At 44.1% G+C, this 23,156-nt stretch overlaps 1 protein-coding gene across 7 annotated transcripts in view; it reads left to right on the top strand.

Moving 5' to 3' along the window:
- LOC110086450 (uncharacterized) overlaps positions 1–23,156 on the top strand; it is a 44,959-nt gene that overhangs the window by 8,453 nt on the left and 13,350 nt on the right. For 2 of the 7 annotated variants that reach the window (XM_078378118.1, XM_078378113.1), the window contains exons 1-12: positions 3,733–3,847; positions 5,289–5,516; positions 7,428–7,517; positions 9,081–9,164; positions 9,779–9,868; positions 11,969–12,202; positions 13,360–13,428; positions 14,759–14,992; positions 17,149–17,379; positions 19,947–20,015; positions 21,419–21,670; positions 22,819–22,944. In XM_078378118.1, the coding sequence (XP_078234244.1) occupies positions 3,751–3,847; positions 5,289–5,516; positions 7,428–7,517; positions 9,081–9,164; positions 9,779–9,868; positions 11,969–12,202; positions 13,360–13,428; positions 14,759–14,992; positions 17,149–17,379; positions 19,947–20,015; positions 21,419–21,670; positions 22,819–22,944 (1,804 nt within the window). In that variant the 5' untranslated portion in view covers positions 3,733–3,750. Of the gene's footprint in view, positions 1–3,731; positions 3,848–5,288; positions 5,517–7,427; positions 7,518–9,080; positions 9,165–9,778; positions 9,869–11,968; positions 12,203–13,359; positions 13,429–14,758; positions 14,993–17,148; positions 17,380–19,946; positions 20,016–21,418; positions 21,671–22,818; positions 22,945–23,156 lie in introns of those variants that run through there. The other 5 variants (XM_078378117.1, XM_078378116.1, XM_078378115.1 and 2 more) reach the window with 5 other exon arrangements.

Here is a 23,156-nt window from a genome sequence, read left to right as displayed (position 1 = left end):
CCTAGGTGGACAGCTGTGTCTTTCCAGATGCTCCTAAACTGCAAGTTTTATCAGCCCGAGCTACTGTAGGTGGGGCATTCTAGTTCTGAAGCAAATACTGACATGTGATTTACATTATACAGTAGATCCAGTAGATCCGGTAGATCTGTCTGACATCGTGACGGCAGTCACCAACCTCCTTGTCAAATACAAGTCGGGTTTAAAGATTAAGAAGATCCAGGAATTCCTGCTGGCTGAGGATGGGATTGATCTGGAGAAAATCAGCATTAGCCTTGGCTACAAAACCATGTGGAAGTTCTTGAAGGCTCAGATGCCAGAGCTTATCCTCCAGCACCAGGGGAGCCTGCTCAAATGTATTGTACAGCTTCCTGCAGGTGCAGGGGTGGGGTTGAGAAGTGATATTTTCTGCAGAAATGAGGTTAAAAAAGTAGAAGCTGAAGACAGAGAATATTCCATTGGAACAGTTATTTCTAACCTTGGGTATACCTGGATTACCCAAGGTTAGGAAGCAGTATAGTAGAATATGAGAATATTAATACAACAAATACATTGAACCGCTGGATAGATTAGTAGTTTAGGTATCTGGCTGCAGAGTTTGGAAGTTCAATTCCCCACTGTGATTCCTTGGGAGGGGCTGGATCCAGTGATCCATTGGGTCCCTTCCAGCTCTGCAGTTCTCAGTTGATAGTGTTGATGCCTTCCTGTTATTATTACTGTGGGGCGGTATATAAGCAGGACACTTTTAAACTGCGAAGAGTTGAACTGATCCTTAATTCTTAATTGGTAGAAAATGGTAGCGGAGTAAATATTCCAAATTTTTCCTTGTAAGGATTTGTGTCAAGACCAATGATCGCTCTAAGCCGTACCGCCATGCATCATTGAATTGGGGCCTTGTAGCACTGGATCAGGGCTGCCAAATTGCTTCTGGTCACAGCTAATATCCCATGTGCATGGCGTGGGTTCCCCACCCAGCACTCTGCAATATTAGAAGGACTGTTGGTCAAGACTGATTATCATCTTAGTTTCTTGAAAGCTGTGTTAGTGAGAGCATGCTCAAACAGTTTAAAATCAAAGCGATGCAACCCCAAACAATATTGTGTTGGCTTTCTCCATCCATGTTTTAAAGAATAGGGCTATCTTACAACAGATGCTCTTAAAGTTTCAGGATCGGTTCCTGTCTCACTAGAAATTAAATAGAATGGTGTCTTCTCATGTTGCCTTTACTCGCTGTTTCTTATGCCATGTTCTCAGGTTCCTTGACTGGTGGGGTTGGCAATCTTAAGCCTAAAAGTCATGATAAGATAAGTTTGTAAACTGAAACTGAACTGTGTTGCTCTTCTTGAGCATATTATGGTTTTGGATTCTGACACAAAACCAAGAAATTTGAGAACTGAGCCCAGGTATCAGTCTGCTTACTGACTGTTATTCTGTGGTGTTATTCTGAATCAGAGGGTGACTTTGAGCCTTGTGCTGAGCCACTAAGAGCAGGTTTCATGTCTCAAAATTTAGTTCCCCATTTATAGTTGACATTAGAGATGGGCAGAAACCATTGGTTTGAAGATTCCTGTCAGTTTATCCTTTGGATGAACAGGAGTTGGGTGTTTCTCAGCCTCGCCTCCTCTACCTTGCACTCACTCAGTGCCGTGGCTTCCCTTTCCTGCCTCCTCTGGGCACTGTCTCTGATTGGGTGCCTGCTAGAGGAGGCAGGGCTGGGAAGTGGCAAAGCCTTTTTGTCCAAAGACCAAATCAGCACAAACCATTGAATTGGAGGTTCATACCCATTTCTAGTTGACGTCCATGTGTCTGATGGATTTAGCCCAAATGATGATTCTTGTTTGCTTTGATGAAATTGTTTTGTTCTTCTTGTATAGATAGCTCTGTAACTTCTGCTGCTTCCAGTATCCATAACTGTGTGGAAGGACCCACAGGCTGGCCACCAGGTAAGACAGTGCAATCCTCTGAATCATGATGCTCATTTATGAGATTCATAAAAGTCAGTGAGTGGCATTCCTCACTTCCAGTCTGTAGAGCGGAGGCTGATCAGTTTTAAATGCCATTTCGATAGGAATGCATGTCTTACTTTGCATCTTTGAGTTTTTATTATCATTTGTGGTCTAGAAGGCTATCGTATTAAGGAGTAAATAACATTAAAAATCATTTGACAGGTAACTAAATAATTGGGGCTGGTTACAGAGAGCATCCCCTTCATTGATTGCTGCCTTGTCATGGTGAAGGGGCTTGAGTAATTCAGAGAATCTATGGGCTATGCCGTGCAGGAACACCCAAAAAACACAGGTCATAGTGGAGAGTTTGGACTGAACGCGATCCACCTGGAGCAGGAATTGGCAAGCCACTGCCAAGAAAACCCCATGAACAGAAACAAAAGGCTAAAAGATATGACGCTGGAAGATGAGCCCCTCAAGTCGGAAGGCGTCCAACATGCTACTGAGGAAGAGCGGAGGACAAGTACAAGTAGCTCCAGAGCTAATGAAGTGGTTGGGCCAAAGCTGAAAGGACGCTCAGCTGCGGACGCGCCTGGAAGTGAAAGGAAAGTCCTATGCTGCAAAGGAAAATACGGCATAGGAACCTGGAATGTAAGATCTATGAACCTTGATAAGCTGAATGTGGTCAAACAGGAGATGGCAAGAATAAACATTGATGTCCTTGGCATCCTAAAATGGCATCCTAAAATGGATGGGAATTCAGACGATTATCATAGCTACTACTATGGGCAAGAATCCCATAGAAGAAATGGAGTAGCCCTCATAGTCAACAAAAGAGTGGGAAAAGTTGTTCTGGGATACAATCTCAAAAATGATAGGAGGCAGTAACAAAAACCATCCCAAAAAAAAGGAAAGTCAAGAAAGCAAAGTGGCTGGCCAACGAGGCCTTACAAATAGCAGAGAAGGGAAACAAAATGCAAGGGAGATAGGAGGAGTTACAGAAAACTGAATGCAGACTTCCAAAGAACAGCAAGGAGAGACAAGAGGGCCTTCTTAAATGAACAGTGCAAAGAAATAGAGGAAAATAATAGAAAGGGAAAAACCAGAGATCTGTTCAAGAAAATTGGAGATATTAAGGGAACATTTTGTGCAAAGATCGACATGAGAAAGGACAAAAATGGTAGGGACCTCAAAGAAGAGGTGGCAAGAAATGGGAGTTCCTCACCACCTTATCTATCTCCTGAGAAATCTATATGTGGGACAGGAAACAAGTTAGGATATGAAACAACTGATTGGTTCAAAATTGGGAAAGGAGTATGACAAGGCTGCATATTGTCCCCGAGCTTATTTAACTTATATGCAGAATACATCATGCGAAAGGCTGGACTGGAAGAATCCCAAAATGGAATTAAGATTGCCGGAAAAAATATCAACGACCTCAGATACGCAGATGATACCACTCTGATGGCAGAAAGTGAGGAGGACTTAAAGAACCTCTTAATGAGGGTGAAAGAGGAGGTCCTTGTCAGTTTATCCTTTGGATGAACAGGAGTTGGCCGTTTCTCAGCCTCGCCTCCTCTAGCTTGCAGTCACTCAGAGGTAGTGCCGTGGCTTCCCTTTCCTGCCTCCTCTGGGCACTGCCTCTGAGTGGGTGCCTGCTAGAGGAGGCAGGGCTGGGAAGTGGCAAAGCCTTTTTGTCCAAAGACCAAATCAGCACAAACCATTGAATCGGAGGTTCATGCCCATTTCTAGTTGCCGTCCATGTGTCTGATGGATTTAGACAAAATGATGATTCTTGTTTGCTTTGATGAAATTGTTTTGTTCTTCTTGTACAGATGGCTCTGTAACTTCTGCCACTTCCAGTATCCAGAACTGTGTGGAAGGACCCACAGGCCAGCCACCAGGTAAGACAATGTAATCCTCTGAATCATGCTGCTCATTTATGAGATTCACAAAAGTCATTGAGTGGCATTCCTCACTTCCAGTCTGCAGAGCGTAGACTGATCAGTTTTAAATGCCATTGGAAAACACACATAAATGCATGTCTTACTTTGCATCTTTGAGTTTTTATTATCATTGTGGACTAGAAGGCCATCGTATTAAGGAATAAATAACATTATGAATCCTTTTACAGGTAGCTAAACAATTGGGGCTGGTTACAGAGAGCATATAGCTCCACTCTCTGATGGTCTTTTTCTGGGACCAAGCCAAAGCATTGGTTAACGTTGGTTCTCTTGATGATGGCACCGTAGGCTGAGGTAGTCAATCTGAATGAAAGTTGCTTGATTGTTACTCTTCTAGTTTACATTAGATTGTTATTTTAGTTGACATTAAAAATTGAGCGAACAGTTGAGGAATCAGAAAGAGTAGAAAAATAAGTAAATCGTCCAGCCCACAGAGATGATACTGTGGCTGTACGAAAAGCAAGGGGAAGCCCTGTGTTTTCTCTCTGAAACCTTTCCGCTTTGTCAGTACCCTTTTCTTCCCTTCAATTTATGCATAGTTTCCAGATTCACAACAGTAATTCCTGCCTGCCTTCTGCCCTGCCTGCCCTTCCTGCCTGCCTGCCTTCCTGCATTCATGTTTGCCTTCCTGCCTGCCTTCCACTCTGCCTGCCTGCCTGCCCAGCTCACCCACCTGCCCAGCCTCCCGGCCCGGCCTCCCTTCCTGCCTGTTGGCCTGTCTGCCTGTGTGGAACTAACCAGAAGCCAGGCACCAGGCAAAACTGATGCTTTGAGTCATTCAGCAAAGTATATATGGAGTTAGGGAGGGAGGGGCTGTGATGGTTTGATATTTTTTCCAGCTCCCCAATAGGAAGCTGTAAAGGTAAAGGTTCCCCTTGACAATTTTTGTCCAGTCATGTTTGACTCTAGGGGCCGGTGCTCACCCCCATTTCCAAGCCATAGAGCCAGCGTTTTGCCGGAAGACAATCTTCCGTGGTCACATGGCCAGTGCGACTCAGACACGGAACACTGTTTCCTTCCCACCGAGGTGGTCCCTATTTATCTACTTCAATTTGCATGCTTTCGAACCGCTAGGTTGGCGGGAGCTGGGACAAATGACGGGCGCTCACTCCGTAGTGTGGATTCGATCTTACGACTGCTTGGTCTTCTGATCCTGCAGCACAGGCTTCTGCGGTTTAGCCTGCAGCGCCACCACGTCACCAGGAAGCTGTACATATTTGCAATGGCAGGCAGTTGATGGCCAAGTCCTTTGGCTAATGCATCTTTTTGAAGTCATAATAGTTGAAGGTGTACTTGTTGTCAGTTCCTTTCCTGTCCCCACAGTCTGCCAGACTTGGATCCCATACCTATATAGGTTCTGAAGTCAGTCTCTTCCTTACAGAACTGTCAGTTGCTTTCTTCCTAATCCGGGAGGTCCTTAAAGGCCAGCCTCATGGTCTGAAAGTGAAGAAGCTAAAAAAGGCCTTGAGTAAAAATTGCAGATTTAACCTGGAGACATTCAGCTCTAACTTGGGCTACAAGGATGTGATGTCCTGCCTCCAAGATATGCCTGGACTGCTTCTCCGAAACATTACTAAGCCCCGGAATTATGTTGTCCAACTGGAATCACGTAAGAAACAGTGTGATTATTCTGTACTTTTCTCTGCTTTTTTGTGATTAAAAAATCACGGCAGCTTCATTTTCAGAATAGGTAAAAGTATACCTCTTAGAGAAGAGAAGAGCAATATTTTACTTTCTTTAAAATATAATTGTAACAGTATCAAGCTTGTTCTGTTTGTTTGTTTGTTTGTTTGTTTGTTTGTTTGTTTGTTTGATTGATTGATTGATTGATTGATTGATTGATTGATTGATTGATTTAGATTTCTACCCTGCCTATCTAGACCAAAGGTCTACTCTGGGCGGCATTACAAATTTAAAAACAGTTAAACCAATAATCATGCACTATAAACCCAAGATGGCAAGATGTGAATATAAGATACAGCAGGAGGGAAAGCCTGCCCAAATAGCCTGGTTCTGAGTTTCCTTCTGAAGACACCCAGAGAGGGACCCAGGTGGATCTCCATGGGCAAGTTGTTCCAGAGGCGAGGGGCCACTGCCGAGAAGGCCCGGTTCCTAGTTTTTTCCTTCTGGACCTCCTTCGGCGATACTTGGGTCTCCATGGTGAGTGCCGGGTCCAAATGTACACCCAAGCTGCAAACCTCACTCTTGGTGGTAAGAGTCAGCCCCCCAAAGCAAAGGGAGTTTCCCAGACCACTGATGTCTGGGGCACCCACCTGAAGGACCTCCGTCTTGCCCGGATCCAGCCTCAGTCCATTCACCTGCATCCATTGCTGGACAGCTGCCAGGCAGCGCGCAAGGGACGAAACAGCATCCACTGTTGTTGAGAAAAAGGAGATGTAGAGCTGAGTATCATCAGCATACTGATGACATGATGCCCGACATCCCCTGATGACCCCTCCTAGCAGCCTCATATAGATATTAAATAGCATTGGAGAGATAATCAAGCCCTGCAGAACCCCACAATTGAGGCTCCACGGGACCGAGAAACTCTCTCCAATCTGCACTCTCTAGGGATGGTCCTCCAAGAAGGAACAGAGCCAGGCAAGAGCCAGGACACCGATTCCCAACTCAGAGAGCCTCCCCAGGAGAATACCATGGTTGACTGTATCAAAGGCGGCTGAGATATTGAGGAGGACCAGCAGAGACATTTTGCCCCATCGGCCTCCCTCAGTAGGTCATCAAACAGGGTGACCAATGCTGTTTCTGTGCCGTGGCTTGGCCTGAAGCCCGACTGGAATGGATCCAGGGCATCTGTTTCATCCAGAAGAGCCTGCTGGTGTTGAAATATGCAGAACAAAGGCAACAGTGCCTCAGGATCAAGACGTGCACCCTTTTACTGTATGTGCCCACTTGGGTCCTAAGATCTTGAAGGGTGTTTGTGGGGCGGGGGCACAGCTTCTCGGTGGTGGCATTCATTCTATGGAATATTCTTTCCTGCTAATCTGAGAGGCAGAGGCTGATCCGTTTAAATGTCTTTAGAAAACATCTGTGTGTGTTCTGTGCTGTCAAGTTAGAACTGACTTATAGCAACTCTAATAGGGCTTTCAAAGTAACTGAGATATTTTAAGGAGGGGTTTTATCAGTTCCACTCCTCCAGTGAGTTTCCGTGGCCAAGTGGAGATTCGAATCTTGTTCTTCAGAGTCCTAGTCCATCACTCTCCAGTACACTGCATGGGGAATCTTAGAAAGCATACCTCAATAGTAATACAAGCCTGATTTTATGTCCCTGAGCTTTTACTATTGTTCTGAACTGTGGATTTTTTTTTGTATCAAGGGATAAAGAAATGCTAAAAAATAATTAATAAGTAACTATCTAAGGTAATATCATCCCAGTATCTAAGGGTTTTCAAAAGGGCAGAGCTACAATAATCTGTGGCTTATGGCAGATTTCCTTACTGGCTCATGGTGTATTTCATATCATCTCACTTTTTGTGTCCTTTACCCCCCCCCCCCTTTCCAGGTGCTTGTAGCCCTGCTCCTTCCTTGGATTCAGATTTCTCTGCCTGCAATTCAGACACCACACCCTCGGGACTAAAGAGAGAGGAGTTTGGTAAGCTTGTTCTCCGAATTCTGTCTCCAGCAGACCGGTTGAGCCCTTGCTAGCTCTGCTCTGTGTATTTGTGTATTGATTCACAAGATAATGCCACAGCTCAGCCGGAGCACCCCTCAGACATAGACAGTCTGAATGAAAGCTGTCCTTTCATATTCCCAGTTCATATTTAAAAAAACGAGTCTACAATAGTGGAATCAGAAAACGCACAAGAAGTAATTAAAACAGACAGTCAGCAGAGATGAAGCAAATGGTGGCAGGACGAAAAGCAGGGGAAAGTGTTTTATTTCCTTGCTGAATCCATCCCACTTTGTCAATCTCCCTTGTTCCCTTCCATTTAAGTCCTCTTCAAGCATCACCACAGTAATGCTTTCCTTTTTAGCCTTAAGAATGTTTTACTGAATGGCATATGCACAACAGAACCAGAAACATCACAGAAAGCCACAAAACCAGACTGTGACAATTGCCCCACGTCACTCCTGTCACTCATATTCAGGATCTCATTTGCATGAGCCTATGAGAGGAGTAGAGGGGCGGAGTCAGCGGATATGAGGAGGTTTGGCAGAAGAGATGAAAGGGGAGATATAGAATTTGCACAGAGAGAGAGAGAGATAGGGAGATAGTGAGAACAGATACTAATAGAGATAAGTTGGTCAAGATAAATAGAGCAGGTGGTGATCAGTTATGTGGCAAGATATATGACATTTTAATGATTTGATAGTATACATTGAATAAAGAACATCTGTGATTCTGATTAAATTTAACACATTTCAATAAATAAGTTCTGTTTGCAGTAACCAGACAAGTGTCTGACTAAGGTTCTTTATATACTGTGGATAAAGGAAATCCACTGGTGGCAGTGAGGCAAAGAGGGAACATCACAATTGGTATCTGCTAGTCGTGGAATGACGGGTAGGTTGGGCTCGTCAGCTTTGGAAGGCAGCCCATCTAGGAGAAGGAAAACTCCGATTTCAAACCTCCACTGCCTTGTGGCTATATCCACTGATGGAAAAGGCTTCAGGAGTTAACCTTGAGGCAAAATCTGGAGCCCCGGGGCAGTTCGTGTCATTCTGGCAACTCCTGCGACGTCCCTGGAACCAGTTGTATTGGCTCTTGCCTTTCCATTGGACCATTTCAGCAACGTGGAGAGGGGGGATTTGCTGCTTTGGTAAAAACCTATCCATATTATTTTACCCAGGCTTCGTGCTCTGGAGAGGACACTCCAGCTTCGCGTACAGCGTCAAAACACTAGACGCTGTTCCAAGTCCTCCAGACAGAGCACATAACCATAGTCTCTTGACACTGAAGAATGCCTGTGTAGTGGGACAACATAGCGTGAGCCCTTTGTTTGGGGAAGCAAGCAGGGGCCACGTGGTAAACGTCACACAGACAACCACCAGCATTCTGTGTAGAGGTGAAACGGTGGCTGAATAAAAAGCAGGGGAGAGCTCTGTGTTTCTTGCTTAAACTCTTCGTTCCTCTCTTCCAGGCTTACAGCAAAATTTGTTCCCCCTTTTTGTACAATCATACCCCTCTTTTAATCTCTGTTCTCTCTTCTGGTAGGTACTGCCAACCTCACTCCCCGTCCTGATTTCTGTGCCTCCAGTGCAGACGCTGTGCCTCAGCCGCCCGTGGCAACATTTCCTGGTAAGGTTGTCCGAAATGTTGAGGATGGACATGTTAACATCTAGTATTCTAGTCGTGTTAACATCTAGTATTGTTGTTGTGGGTTTTTCAGGCTCTTTGGCCGTGTTCTGAAGGTTGTTCTTCCTAACGTTTCGCCAGTCTCTGTGGCCGGCATCTTCAGAGGATGCCGGCCACAGAGACTGGCGAAATGTTAGGAAGAACAACCTTCAGAACACGGCCAAAGAGCCCGAAAAATCCACAACAACCGTTAGATCCCGGCCATGAAAGCCTTCGCGAATACATCTAGTATTGTTCTTTGGCTCCTCCTTGGCCTTGTGTCGCCCTTCAGTTCCTTCCCCAATATAATAGCAGAATTAGAAAAAGAACAAACAAACAAACAAACAAAAAACAATGAAAGCAGACAGCCAGTGGATGAAACTGGCTGGACGAAAAAGTACGGGGCATTCTTCTATTTCCTGTATGAAATCTTTCCGCCTTAACAACACCCCTTCTCTTCCCCTGAAGTATCTTCTCCGTGCTCACCACAGCAAATTTTCCCCTCCCCTTCTCTTTTCTTCCTTCCTTTCTGATAAACATAATTTCCCTGTTTTAATTTCCACTTTCTTTTCTGGTAGGTGCCTGTAGCCCCACGCCTTGTCCTGTTCCTGGTTTCTCTGCCTGCAACACAGACACTGTGGCCCAGAAGCCAGTGGCAAAATGTTCTGGTAAAGTTGTCTAAGATAATGTGCGCAAATGTCTGGTATTGTTATTTCCTTGCTGGATCTCTTCCATTTTGCCATCCCTTCAGAGGAAGTACCTTTTTCAAGACTCACCACAGCAATGCCTTCTTTTTTAGCCTTATTTTAATTTATTATTAAGTGGAACATGCACAATCAGTTGTAGATTCCATTTATTAAATAGAATTAACAACAAAATCAGAAATATTTTAAAAAGCTACAACACCAGAGAAGAAAGGGTGTTGGCAATACAGAGATTGGGACCATAGCTAGATAGAAAGTAGGGGGAAACCCTGTACACTTCTCCCTGTACACACAAAACCCCAAACAGCAAACAAAGCCCCCAGGACCCATCGGAAATGGGGGAAAATCCCAAAAAGCAAGCAAATCCCCAAGACACATCGGAAATGTGGAAAATATCCAAAAAGCAAGCAAAGTCACCAAGACCCATCGGAAATGGGGGGAAAACCAACAAACAAACCCCCCAAGACCCATCACAACACAGAAACATAAACCTCCCAGTCCAAAACCACACTGCAAAACCCACCCAGAAAAGTTTTTAAAAAGCAGAAAGCAGCACCTTACCTTACCAAGGAGTCCGAAGCTTCCTCCGATCGCACTCACTCTAACCGCTGTCGTGAGAGAGCTACAAAGAAGCAGCCTCTTCGCCTACCAACAGCAATTTGAATTTCCCGCCTTTCTCCCCTGCCTTTTTCTGTTTGTAACTGGAAACTCCGGCCACAAGTTGAAGCAAAATTTTGCGACCGGAGCTGGTCGTAATGCGAAATGGTCATTAAGTTGGGATGTTCTTAAGTCGAGGCACCACTGTATAATCAGTCTAATCAATAAATAAGTCAACTGTATGCTAGGCCTGACAGTAAATGCATTTCTGAAGTTACTCGAATGTGACTTTTGAGTCTGTAGGCATGTGGTTTTACTGGTAAAAGGTTTAGCAAAGATCACAGTGAGGTTGGCGGGAGGAAAAGAGGAACTTGTAGCAGGTGTTTCAGGGCAAGGTCAGAGAAGAAGAAGCTTCAATATCTGTTTTGAAAAGGTCCGACAGAGAGGTATAAAGTCTATAATCTGCTGGGTAAAATAATAATCTTAGAACTGCAGAGCTGAAAGGGACCCTATGGATCATTGAGTCCTACCCTTGTTGAGGAGGCACAGGGGGGAATTGAACTCCCAAACCACTGAGCTACCCAGCAGTTTATCTATGCCTGTTTTTTGCTTTTGCTTTTGTTTTTTTTACTTTGGGACTTTCTGTGACTCAAGGTGCTTTGAGCCAGTTTGTTTGTTTGTTAAATACATTTTAATACCATCCCACTTAGTGAAAATCCACTAGTCCAGGTAGTCTTACACAAAAAATAAACAAGAATCAGGGAACAGGGAAGCCAGGTGACTGCCTCCAAGTGGGTGCCCGCCTGAGGAGGTGGGGTTTTGATGTACCAGACACCTGTTCGGCCACTAAAGGAGTGGATGTGAACCGTGTTTCGTGCCATCTGTAATCTTGATCCATTTAAATATGACAAGGCATCAAAAAATACTTGTATCTTTGGTTGAGGTGTAATTCTAAAGGGGGTGAAGAGAAATTGAATATACATTACTAACACTACATATGGACAACATTTTAAGTGATAGCTCAGATTTCTAGAACTAGATCAAGCAGTTCACCCAGAATGTGAGAGGAGTTCATTCTACCAGTTCAAAGCCTCTGTCCGCAGACATGTTCTTTACCAGACTCTGTGTCAGGTGGCATACATATTCCATCACGAAATTCTAGTTTGGCAATTTGAAATAATCATCAATGCCAGGTGTTGGACGGCAGGCCAGATCTTGATTCAGAAAGACGAAGGAAAGTATCAAAAATTTTTTAGCAGAGTATCTGTCAGCCTCACGGTAATAGGCAAAATAGGATCGTGATCCGAAAATAAACTGATGTAATAGACTTGAAACCAGTTTGTGTCATGGGTGGACAACTGTGTCTTTCCAGATGGTCTTAGACAGCAACCTTCGTCAGCCCAAGACAACGTAGGTGGGGCATTCCAGTTTTGAAGCAAACCTTGACCTGTGATTTGCATTGTACAGTAGGTCTGGCTGACCTCTTGGTGACACTCTACAACCTCCTAACGAACTACAAATCGGGCTTGAGGATTACAAAGCTGCAGGAATTCCTGCTGGCCAGGGATGGTGTTGATCTGGAGAAATTCACCATTGGCCAAGGTTACAAGGACACGCTGGAGTTCTTGGAGACCCAGATGCCGGAACTAAACATCCATTACCGGGAAGACCGATCAAATAGTGTTGTACAACTATCTGCAGGTACAGGGGTGGGATTGAGGAGTGATCTTTTCTGCAAAAATGAGATTAAAAAAGCAAAAGAGCTTGTTACCCCAGAGCTAAGGAGAGCACTATCAAATGCTAATAAATTCTGTCTCATCTAATTTCAGAGAGTAAGCATTTAGAATCTCCCAAGGAGGGAATAAAAGCAGTAGCTTTTCTCAGGTCTTAGAACATTCTGCCTCACACCTCCCAAAACTTGGTAGAAATTCTACAGTGTAGTGGTTAGAGCATTGGATTAGGATCTGGGAGACAGAAAACCAGGAGACCTGCTTGAGCACAATGGAAGAAAGGCAGGATATTTCAGTAGAATATTAGAATATAAATGTAAGAACTATATTGAGGACAACTGGGTCTTTCCAGATGGTCTTGGACTGCAAAGCCGCCTAGAGTGGTCTTTTAGAACAGATGGGCGGGGTATAAATCAAATAAATAAATAAAGTAGACTTTGGTCTAGATGGACTAACTAACTAACTAACTAACTAACTAACTAACTAACTAACTAACTAACTAACTAACTAACTAACTAACTAACTAACTAACTAACTAACTAACTAACTAACTAACTAACTAACTAACTAACTAACTAGTGGATTAAACTAACTGGTGGATTATAGTATGCTACTGGTATATCCATTTAGCTGTCCTGGAGAATAGGTGTTCAGAGATTCTGACTGCGAAGAGTTGAGCTGATCCACATCTCTTTACTGAGAGTAATCTTGTGCCCCAAGAAGATTATGTTGTAACTTTTGGACAGGCAGGGGGCAACAAGAGCAGGAAGGGTGTGCTGTAAAAGTCATCTCAAGATAAGTTTGCAAATAAAAGGTGGACTGTGTTGTTTTTCTAGAGCATATTATGGTGTAGGATCCTGACATAGAATTAGGAAATTCTAGAGCTGAATCTCACAACCAGTCTGACTGTTGATCTTCATTCTTTGAACATCTTATGTTATTCTGATTGTTAAAGGATATATTTAAATACTATATTGAAAGTCTTTCATTTTATATTAAGCTAAAATTAGTAGGTTTCATCCCTCAACGCTTGCTTCCCCATTGATAGTTGTCCTTCATGTTCCCCATAGATTTAGTTTACAATGAAATTCTTGTTTGCTTTGGTGAGACTATTTTCTCCTCCTCCAGATGCTTCTACCTCTTCTGCCTCTTCTGATATTCAGAACTCTGTGGAAAAACCACCAAGCCAGGCACCAGGTAAAACATACTGTTTGTCATGTTGCTTAGTGCTAACATGCACTTAGTGCAATGTTGTCTAATGCAGTGGCCCCCAACCTTGGGCCTCCAGATGTTTTTGGACTACAACTCCCAGAAGCCTTCACCACCACCCCTACTGGACAGGATTTCAATCTTTCCCCTGTTCCCCAAACCCAGTAAAGTTTTTGCAGATAAGTACTAGCATCTGAGAGGTGCGGAACCAGGGAAACCATTTTAAGCACAAAGAAGGAAGAATATTCAAATGAAATATAAATATAACAAGCATGTTAAATAAAAATCTGATACACAGCTAGTGCATATCCATGTAGCTGTGGTACTTGATGCTGAGAGAGTTAATTGCCAAGAATGGTGCTGATCACCATTTCTTAACTCCTAGTAAGTGAGAGTGGAGTGAAAATCCGGAATCTTTCCTTGAAAGGATTTGTATCAAGACTGAAACCATCATCTTGGTCTATTGAGAGCTATGCATTAGTCAGAATGTGCTTGCACAGCTTAAAATCAAGGCGACACAACTCCAGCCAGTGTTCTGTTGGCTTTCACCATCCATGTTGCAAAGGGCTGAGCAATCCAACACAAAAATTTTTAAATTTCCGGGATTGGTTCTTCTCCTATTCAAAGTTAAATAAAGTGTTGTCTTATATTGCTCTTGTCACTCTTATTTATGTAGTGCTCTCGAGATTTTTGATAGTTGAGGTGAGCAACCTTAGGCCTGTCAGCTGTTTTGGACTTCAGATCCCAGAGGCCTATAACTGTTATCTGGGAAATAACATCTTATTCCAAGACCAAGTGAAGAAGCAGGAAGGTTAAATATTTTCATTCTAGCTCTGCATCAGCCAGTTAACATATGCAGTGTGGCATAAATTCATTGTTCCCGTTCAAAAGCCCTATCTGCAGACGTGTTCCTGACCAAACTTTTCGTAGGGTGTCACACATGTTGTACCGTGCCGTGCTGGTGTGACAATTGTTTGAAATTGTTTTCGGTCTATGTGATGGACAGCAAGCCAGGTCTTGGGGTGTGATAAATCCTGTCTTATGACATATTACTTAGAGCTGATTGAGCAAAAAGAAGGAAAATAAGGAATAGGTTTTAGCAGAATATGTGGCAACCTCAGATGGGGATCTGATGGACAAAATGGGATAAACATTCAAATGTAAACTAAGAGATTAGAATTAAAATCAGTTCATGTAATAGGTCATTATCTGTATCTTCCCAGATGCTCCCGGGCTGTTACCTTCACCAACCCAAGCTAATGTAAATGCGGGATTTTAGTTCTGAAGCACATATTGACTCATGATTTGCATTATACAGATGGTCTGTCTAACATCTTGACGGCAGTCACCAACCTCCTGGCCAAATACAAGTCTGGCTTAAAGATTAAGAAGGTTCAAGAATTGCTGCTGGCTGGAGATGGAATTGATCTGGAGAAATTCAGCATTAGCCAAGGTTACATGGACACACTGGAGTTTTTGGAGTCCCAGATGCAGGAGCTAATCATCCAGTACCAGGAGGACCGGCTCAGTTGTGTTGTACAGCTTCCTGCAGGTACAGGGGCGGGGCTGAGAAGTGATTTTTTTTCTGCAGAATTTTTTTTAAAAGCAAAAGAGCTTGTCACTCTAGAGCAGGGGTCTCAAACTCAATTTACCTGGGGGGCCTGCTGGAGGCAGAGTCTGGGAGAGGCTGGGCTGCATCAGATTTTCCGCCAAGCGGAACAAGAGCCTGAGGAAGCCGCCCAGGAGTTTCCTTAGCCCGGGTGGGGTTTTGAGGAGGAGGAGGGGCACGCGAGCCCTCATTGCTGGCCACGACCCCCTCCGGCTCCCTCTTTACTACCACCACCGCCGCCACCAGCAGGACGAAGAAGTGGAGAAGGGAGAGAGAGCGGGTGACCGCCTAGCTGGGGGGAGTGGGAGGAGGATAGCACAACATAATTTTTTAAAAAAACCCTCACAGAAGTCACCTTGCCAAAAGAGATAAGCCCCCACCGGTGCCTGCAAAATTAAACAGAATGGGGCGCGGGGCCCCGCAGGTACACACGTGTGCACGCACACAAACACACACACGGAGGTCCGGCAACCTTCCTCTGAGGGCCCCCCTCAAAAAAAAGGCGCACTCAGCAGCAGCAGATACTTCCACCATGAGAGAGGAGCAAACTTTGCAAGGCAAGCCCAGGCAGTCTCCAGAGCCAAGGCGGCTGAAGCAGGACAAGGAGGAGGAGGAAGCACTGCCGGGCGCTGAGATGACCGCTGGCTGGGATGATTTTGGGGGTGCCGGGAGAGAAAGAGAGCCAGAGAGCTGCTTCCCTGGAAGACGCAGTGGTGGCGGCAGCTGCTGTTGGTAGCTTGGAGGCGCTTTTCAAGGATGGGCCGGGAGCGAGCTCCATTCTCAGGCATTGCTCGGCCAGCAGTGCGCGCCACTTGCCGGCTCTCCTGACTGACAGACAGGCAGGCTAGCTTGCAGGCTGCAGTTCCAGATGGAGGGTGCAAGAGGCACTGTCTTGGGGGAGAGCCTGCGAGCGAGGTGAGGCTTTGTTTGATTCTTGACAGCAGAGGACGCGTGGGTGCTTCAGGGGGCAGGCAAGGCGGGGGGCCACAAACTATCATCCGGCAGGCCGCAAATGGCCCCCGGGCCGCATGTTTGAGACCCCTGCTCTAGAGCTACAGGGAAGTACAGTACAAGAGCGTTGCTGAATACCAATAAACTGTCTAGTCCAAGGTTTAATTTCAGTAGGAAGTGACAAAAATCCCCCAAGTTGTGTATAGACACAAGTAACCCTTACCAACTTTTAATCATCCCCCTGTCCCCCAAAACCTTGGCAGAGTCATTGCAGTGTAGGCCTTAGAATATTGAGCTACAATCTGAGAGGCAGAGAATCAGGAAGACCATCCTGAGGATAAATAATAAGGAAATTCCAATAGAACAGTGTGTTCCTACCTTTGGTACAACCCAATGTTCTTGGAGTGATGTCTTTTTATGCTACTTTTACTTGCTGTTATTTATGCAGTTCTCTTAGGTTTCTTGACAGCTGGGGTGGGCAATCTTAGGCCTGTCCTATGTTTTGGACTTCAAATCCCGGCATGCATGGCCAATGATAAAGGGGGGAACAGAGTCTAAAACATCCAGAGGGCCAATGATTTTCCCTCCCTGATTTCCTTAAATGTCAGTTGCAGATCCTTATCTGAACAAAATTACTTTGAAAGCGTTGAACAATCAGAGACATCAAAGGCAGGAAAGGTATGCAATAAAAGCCATGTTAAGATACATTTGTAAACATAAGCTGAACCATGTTGTCCTTCCTTTGGATCCTTCATTCATCTGTTTTAGAAGGATCCTGTTCTCTAGGTTCTATAACTGTTATCTTTAATAACATAATTACGAGGGCAAGAAGGGAGACGGTTAAACATCTTCATTCTAGCGCTGCACCAGCCAGTTAACACATGCAGTGAGACAGGACTTCATTGCCAGAGTTCAAAATGCTGTGTCTGCAGACATGTTCTTACCAAACTCTGTAATCTAGTGATGTACACAGTGTTTGTCTAATAGACAAAATGAGATCAAGATTGAAACATGAAGTAAGGGAATAGACTTAAAATCCATTCATCTCATGGATGGGAAACTGTTCTTCCAGATGTTCTTGGACTGCAAGCCAACTTTGGTTTCAAAAGAAGCAAACTTTGACCCTTCTCTTTTGTGTTACATTATAGCTCTGTTAGATATCATGGCAGCAGTCACCAACCTCCTGGGTAAATACGAGTCTGGCTTAAAGATTAAGAAGGTCGAAAAACTCTTGCGGACTGGGGAGGGAATTGATCTGGAGAAAATCAGCATCAGCCAAGGTTACACGGACACGCTGGAGTTCTTGGAGGCCAAGATGCCGGAGCTAAACATCCACTACCAGGAGAACCGGCTCAATTGTGTTGTAAAGCTTCCTGCAGGTACAAGGGCAGGGTTGGGAAGTGATATTTTTCTGCAGAATTTTTTTTTTTTCCTGAGGATGACGGGGAAAGAAAATATTCCAATAGAACAGTGGTTCCCAACCTTGGATATAAGCCAGTTGTCCTTGGAATGCAACCCTCTGAAACTATAGCCAGCACAGCTGGTTTTAAAGCTTCCAGGAATAGCAGTCCAAGAATACCTGGATTACCCAAGGTTGGGAACCACTGCAGTAGAATATGAGAATATTAATATTAAGAAGTACATTGCATTCCTGGGTAAGTCAGTGATTTAGATATCTGGCTGCAGAGCCAGAGGTTGGAAGTTTAATTCCCCACTGATTCCTTGAAAGGGGCTGGCCTTCATAATCCGTTTGGTCCCTTCTAGTTCTAAGATGATGATGATGATGATTAAAATTTAAGGTATGCTACTTGTGCATATCTATTTATCTGTCCTGGCAACTTGGTGTTGAGAGAATTAACTGTCATGAATTGAGCTGATCCCCATTTCTTAACTGGTAGTAAAGTAGGAATGGAGGAAAATCCTGGCTAAACCTCACCAACATTTCAATCTTTTGCCTATTCCTGAAACCTTTTAGAGTCGTCGTAATGTATATGTTAGAGTACAGTGGTGTCTCGCATAACGAGCGCACCGTTTAACAACGAATTCGCATAGCGATCCGGTTTTTTGGGATCGCTAATGTGATCGCATACTGATGATTGAATAGGGCAAAAATCGCTTTGCGACGATCGGTAAGCGTTTCGCTTACCGATTTCCGCATAGCGATTTGTAAAAATCAGATGTTCAGCGGTTCCAGAATGGCCGCCGGACGCCCAAAATGGCCGTGCACAGTGTTTTCGCGTCCTGCCCTCGCTTACCGAGGGTGTGAAAATGGCGGCCGGATGGGGAAACTTCACTTAACGGTGAGTTTGGGCCCCTTTGGATCAATGGGTTTTCCGGTTCCGTATAGCGATGTTTCCCCATAGCGATGGTTAATCAGGAATGGATTAACCTTGCTGTGTGGGGCACCACTGTATTAGACTAGGATCTAACAGATGGAGAACCAAGAAGACTATTTTGAACACAAGGAAGAAATAGAATATTCCCATAAACTATTAGAATATAAATATAACAAGGGTGTTAAATAAAAGTAAGGTGGATTACTGATGCATATCCATATAGCTGTCCTGGATATTTGATGTTGAGACAAGCCTTGTGATGCAGTGGTTAAACTGCAGTACTGCAGCCATACCTCTGCTCACAACTCAGGGTCAATCCCATGTAGCCGCCTTGAGTCTGACTCAGCCTTCTGTCTTTCTGTAATGGGTAAATTAAGTACCCAGCTTGCGGGGCAATAGGTGTAGGCTACATAATTAGATTGTAAATGGTCCTGAGAGTGCTTAAAGTGCTGTAGCGTGATATACAAGGAGCATAGTTTTAAACTGCCAAGAGTTGAGCTGATCTCGTTTTCTTTACTGGTAGTAAGTAGTAGTGGAGGAGAAATCCTGACTCTTTCTTCGAAAGGATTTGTGTCGAGACTGAGATCCTCATGTTGGTTTCTTGAAGGTGTGTTACTTAGAGTGTGCTTGAACAGTTTACACTCAAAATGATGCAACTAACATTCTCTGTAATCCTCATCCCTTCATCCAAAACCTGGAAATAAACAGGCATTCATCCCGGATGCTGCTGCGCCACACCAGTGGAGCTCTGTGACCCTTCGTACGCATGCAACTTAGGAGGAACCTTGGATGCAACGCCAGACAGTATTCTGTTTGCTTCCTGCATCCATGTTCTAAAGAGCTGGGCAATATAACACAGTTGATCTTAAAGTTTCAGGATCGGTCCCTCTCTCACTAGAAATTAAATAGACTGGTGTCTTCTTTTCTTGCTGTTATATATGCAGTGCTCTCAGGTTTTTTTGACAGGCCATCCCGGGCAGACCTACCCCAGACAGTCTTAGCCCTGTTAGATGCTTTGGACTTCAAATCCCATAGGACCCAACAAAGGCAGGAAGGGTATGCAGTAAAAGTCATGTTAAGTTTGTAAAGGCAAAATGAATTATGTTCCTCTTCTTGAGGATATTGTGATTTAGGATCCCGACATAGAACCAGAAAATTTTAGAACAGCCCAAGGACCAGTCTGATTACTGACTGCTGTTCAGTGATGTTAATCTAAATCAGAAGGTGGCTTTGAGCCTTGTGCCGAGCCACTGTCAACAGGTTTCATGTGTCAAAGTTTGCTTCCCTCCATATACCCCATAGATTTACCGTATTTTTCCATGTATAAGACTATTGTCTAAATTCTTTAGACTAAAAATTGAGGGCCGTCTTATACATGGAAGTAAGCTGAGGAAAGAACAAAAACAAGTGGAGGGGAAAGCAGGCATCAAAGCGATCCTGCAGTGCTTTGATCCCTTTCTCCCTACACTTGCTAAGCCCCACTTAGATTTCTTAATTTTGGATTAGAAAAGCGGGAGGTGTCTTATACATGGGGGCATCTTATAAACAGAAAATACGTAGTTAAAATGAGATCCTCTTTGTTTTGGTGAGATTGTTTTCTTCTCCTCCAGATGCTTCTCCATCTTCTACCTCTTCTGATACTCAGAATTCTGTGGAAGAAACTGCAAGCCGGGCACCAGGTAAAACCTACTGTTTTTCATATTGCTGAGTGCTAACGTTCACTTAATGGAATGTTGTCTTCTGCTAATCATAGCGGCAGAGGCTGATCTGTTTTAATTGCGATTTGAAAACATACCCAGATAATAATGCATGTCCTGTTTTGCGTTGTTGAGTTTTTTTGTCTCCTTTGGAACTGTGGGGACTTGATAAAATCAAGAAGTAAACAAATATTCTAAATCAATGAATAGGTAACTGAGTAACTGGAACCGAGAGTGTTGTACTGGATAGAGTGTTGGAGTAGAACTCTGGAGACCAGTGTTCGAATCCTTTGCTTAGGAGTGGAAACTCATCATGCAGTGGAACTGGTAGAGCCACTCCTTAAAATACCTCAGTTACTTGAAAGCCCTATTGGACTGCAGCTCCCAGAAAATTGAGCTAGCACAACTGGTGGCAAGGCTTCTGGGAATTGTAGTTAAAGCTGTTTTCCATCCATGTTGTAATGGGTTGGGCGATCCAACTCAGTTGTTCTTAAAGTTTCCGGATCCGTTCCTCCCCCACTAGAAATTAAATGCAGTGTTGTCCCCTTTAGCTGCCTTTTGTCAGTGTTACCTAAGCAGTGCTCTCAAGTTGATAGCCAGGGTGAGCCATGTCAGGCCTATCAGATTGTCTCTCTCTGATTTCTTCAAATGTCTATTACAGATCCCAGCCCCAAGAAGATTTATATTGGAAGCTCTGAACAAGCAGAGACAACAGGGTCAGGAAGGGTGTGCAGTAACATCATGTTAAGCTAGTTTTGTAAATAGAAGCTGAACCAAATTGCCCTTCTGTAGGATCCTTCAATGATCTGCTTTAGAAGAATCCTGCGCTCTAGGTTCTATAACTGTTATCTGGGAAATAACATATTATTGCGAGAGCAACTGAAGACAGGGGAAGGTTAAACATTTTCATTCATCCATCAGCCAGGTAACACATGCAGTGTCACAGTAATTCATTTTTCCAGTTCAGATGCTTTGTCTGCAGACATATTCTTTACCAAATCCTTTGTTGGGTGTCATGCATGTTGTGCCGTACAGTGCTAGTGTGACAATTGTTTGAAGTAGCCTTCTGTGCCAGGGGGTGAGGTCTTGAGTTGTGATAAATCCTCTCCTATGGCATGATACTCAGAACTGATCCAGTGAATAGAAGAAGGGTAAAAAACAAACTAGTAGAAAATGTATCCGCCTCAAATGAAAATCTAATGGACAAAATGGAATAAAGATTCAAACAAAAACTAAGGGAATAGACATAAAACCAGTTCATGTCCTAGGTGGATAGCTGTGTCTTTCCAGATGCTCCTATACTGCAAGTTTTATCAGCCCGAGCTACTGTAGGTGGGGCATTCTAGTTCTGAAGCAAATATTGACCTGTGATTTGCATTATACAGTAGATCCAGTAGATCCGGTAGATCTGTCTAACATCGTGACGGCAGTCACCAACCTCCTGGTCAAATACAAGTTGGGCTTGAAGATCAAGAAGGTCCAAGAATTCCTGCTGGCTGAGGATGGGATTGATCTGCAGAAAATCAGCATTAGCCATGGCTACAAAACCATGTTGCAGTTCTTGGAGGCTCAGATGCCGGAGCTTATCGTCCAGCGCCAGGACAGCCTGCTCAAATGTGTTGTACAGCTTCCAGCAGGTACAAGGGTGGGGTTGTGAAGTGACATTTTCTGCAGAAATGAGGTTAAAAAAGTAAAAGCTGAAGAAAGAGAATACAGTGGTGCCCCACATAGCAACGATAATCCGTTCCGGAAAAATTGTCACTATACGGATTTGTCACTATGCGGGACAAAGAAGCCCATAGGAATGCATTAAAACACGTTTAATGCATTCATATGGGCAAAAAACTCACCGTTATGCGAAGATCCTCCATGCAGCCGCCATTTTCGCTGCCCGGTAAGCGAGGAAAGGGCGTGAAAACACAGCGGGCGGCCATTTTATTTACCCGGCGGCCATTTTGGAACCGCTGATCAGCTGTTAGAAAAAACAGCGCAATGCGAAAATCGGTAAGCGAAACGCTTACCGATCATCGCAAAGCAATGTTTTACCATTTAAAACATCGCAATGCGATCACTTTTGCGATCGCAAAAAACACATCGCTATGCGGATTTGTCGTTAAACGAATCGCTCGTTATGCGGGGCACCACTGTATTGCAATAGAACAGTTATTCCTAACCTTGGGTATACCTGGATTACCCAAGGTGAGGAAGCAGTACTAGTAGAATATGAGAATTTTAATATAACAAATACTTGAACCGCTGGAGAGATTAGTAGTTTAGGTACCTGGCTGCAGAGCCAGAGGCTGGAAGTTCAATTCCCCACTGTGATTCCTTGAAAGGGGTTGAATCCAATGATCCATTTGGTCCCTTCCAGCTCTGCAGCTCTAAGTTGATAATGTCGATGTGTTAATAATAACTTCTTGTTATTATTACTGTGACTTCTTGTTATTATTACTGTGGGGTGGTATATAAGCAGGACACGTTTAAACTGTGAAGAGTTGAACTGATCCTTAATTCTTAATTGGTAGTAAATGGGAGTGGAGTGAATATTCCAAATTTTTCCTTGTAAGGATTTGTATCAAGACCAATGATCCCTCTAAGCCGTACCAGCATGCAGCATTGAATTGGGGCCTTGTAGTACTGGATCAGGGCTGCTGAATTGCTTCTGGTCACAGCTGGTATCCCAAAATTAGAAGGACTGTTGGTCAGTCCCTCTCACGGATCTCAATGTTGTGTATGCTAACTTCCACATTCCTCTGTTTCCCCTCATTTTCCTGCTGTGTTGCAGCTCCCCCACCTTCCTGCAGTTCCCCTTCATCCCCGTTGAGTGTTCCTCTGTCCTTCGATTTGAAGCAGCCGACAAACAGATCAAAACCCTTGCCCCTTCCCCAAAATGTGGAAGAAAAGAAGAAAGGTAAGGTTGTAGTTAACTCTGAAGGATTCCGAGTATGAGGCCATATGTATGTATGAGTCAGTTGGCGAACCAGGTGTAGGATGTGTAGCTGGTTGTCAAAGAGATGGGAGAGAATATAGCTGGTAGAGGTATACAGGTAGAGGTGGGCAGTTGGAGAGAAGCAGAAGTGGGCCCAGGAGATTGAGAAAAGTAGCTGTGTATAAGGCTGACTG

Source organism: Pogona vitticeps, chromosome 6, assembly GCF_051106095.1.
Source record: "Pogona vitticeps strain Pit_001003342236 chromosome 6, PviZW2.1, whole genome shotgun sequence".
In the NCBI taxonomy this organism is placed as follows: Eukaryota; Metazoa; Chordata; class Lepidosauria; order Squamata; family Agamidae; genus Pogona; species Pogona vitticeps.
The sequence above is the reverse complement of the archived record's forward strand: the minus strand, read 5'-3'. Positions and strand labels throughout refer to the sequence as shown.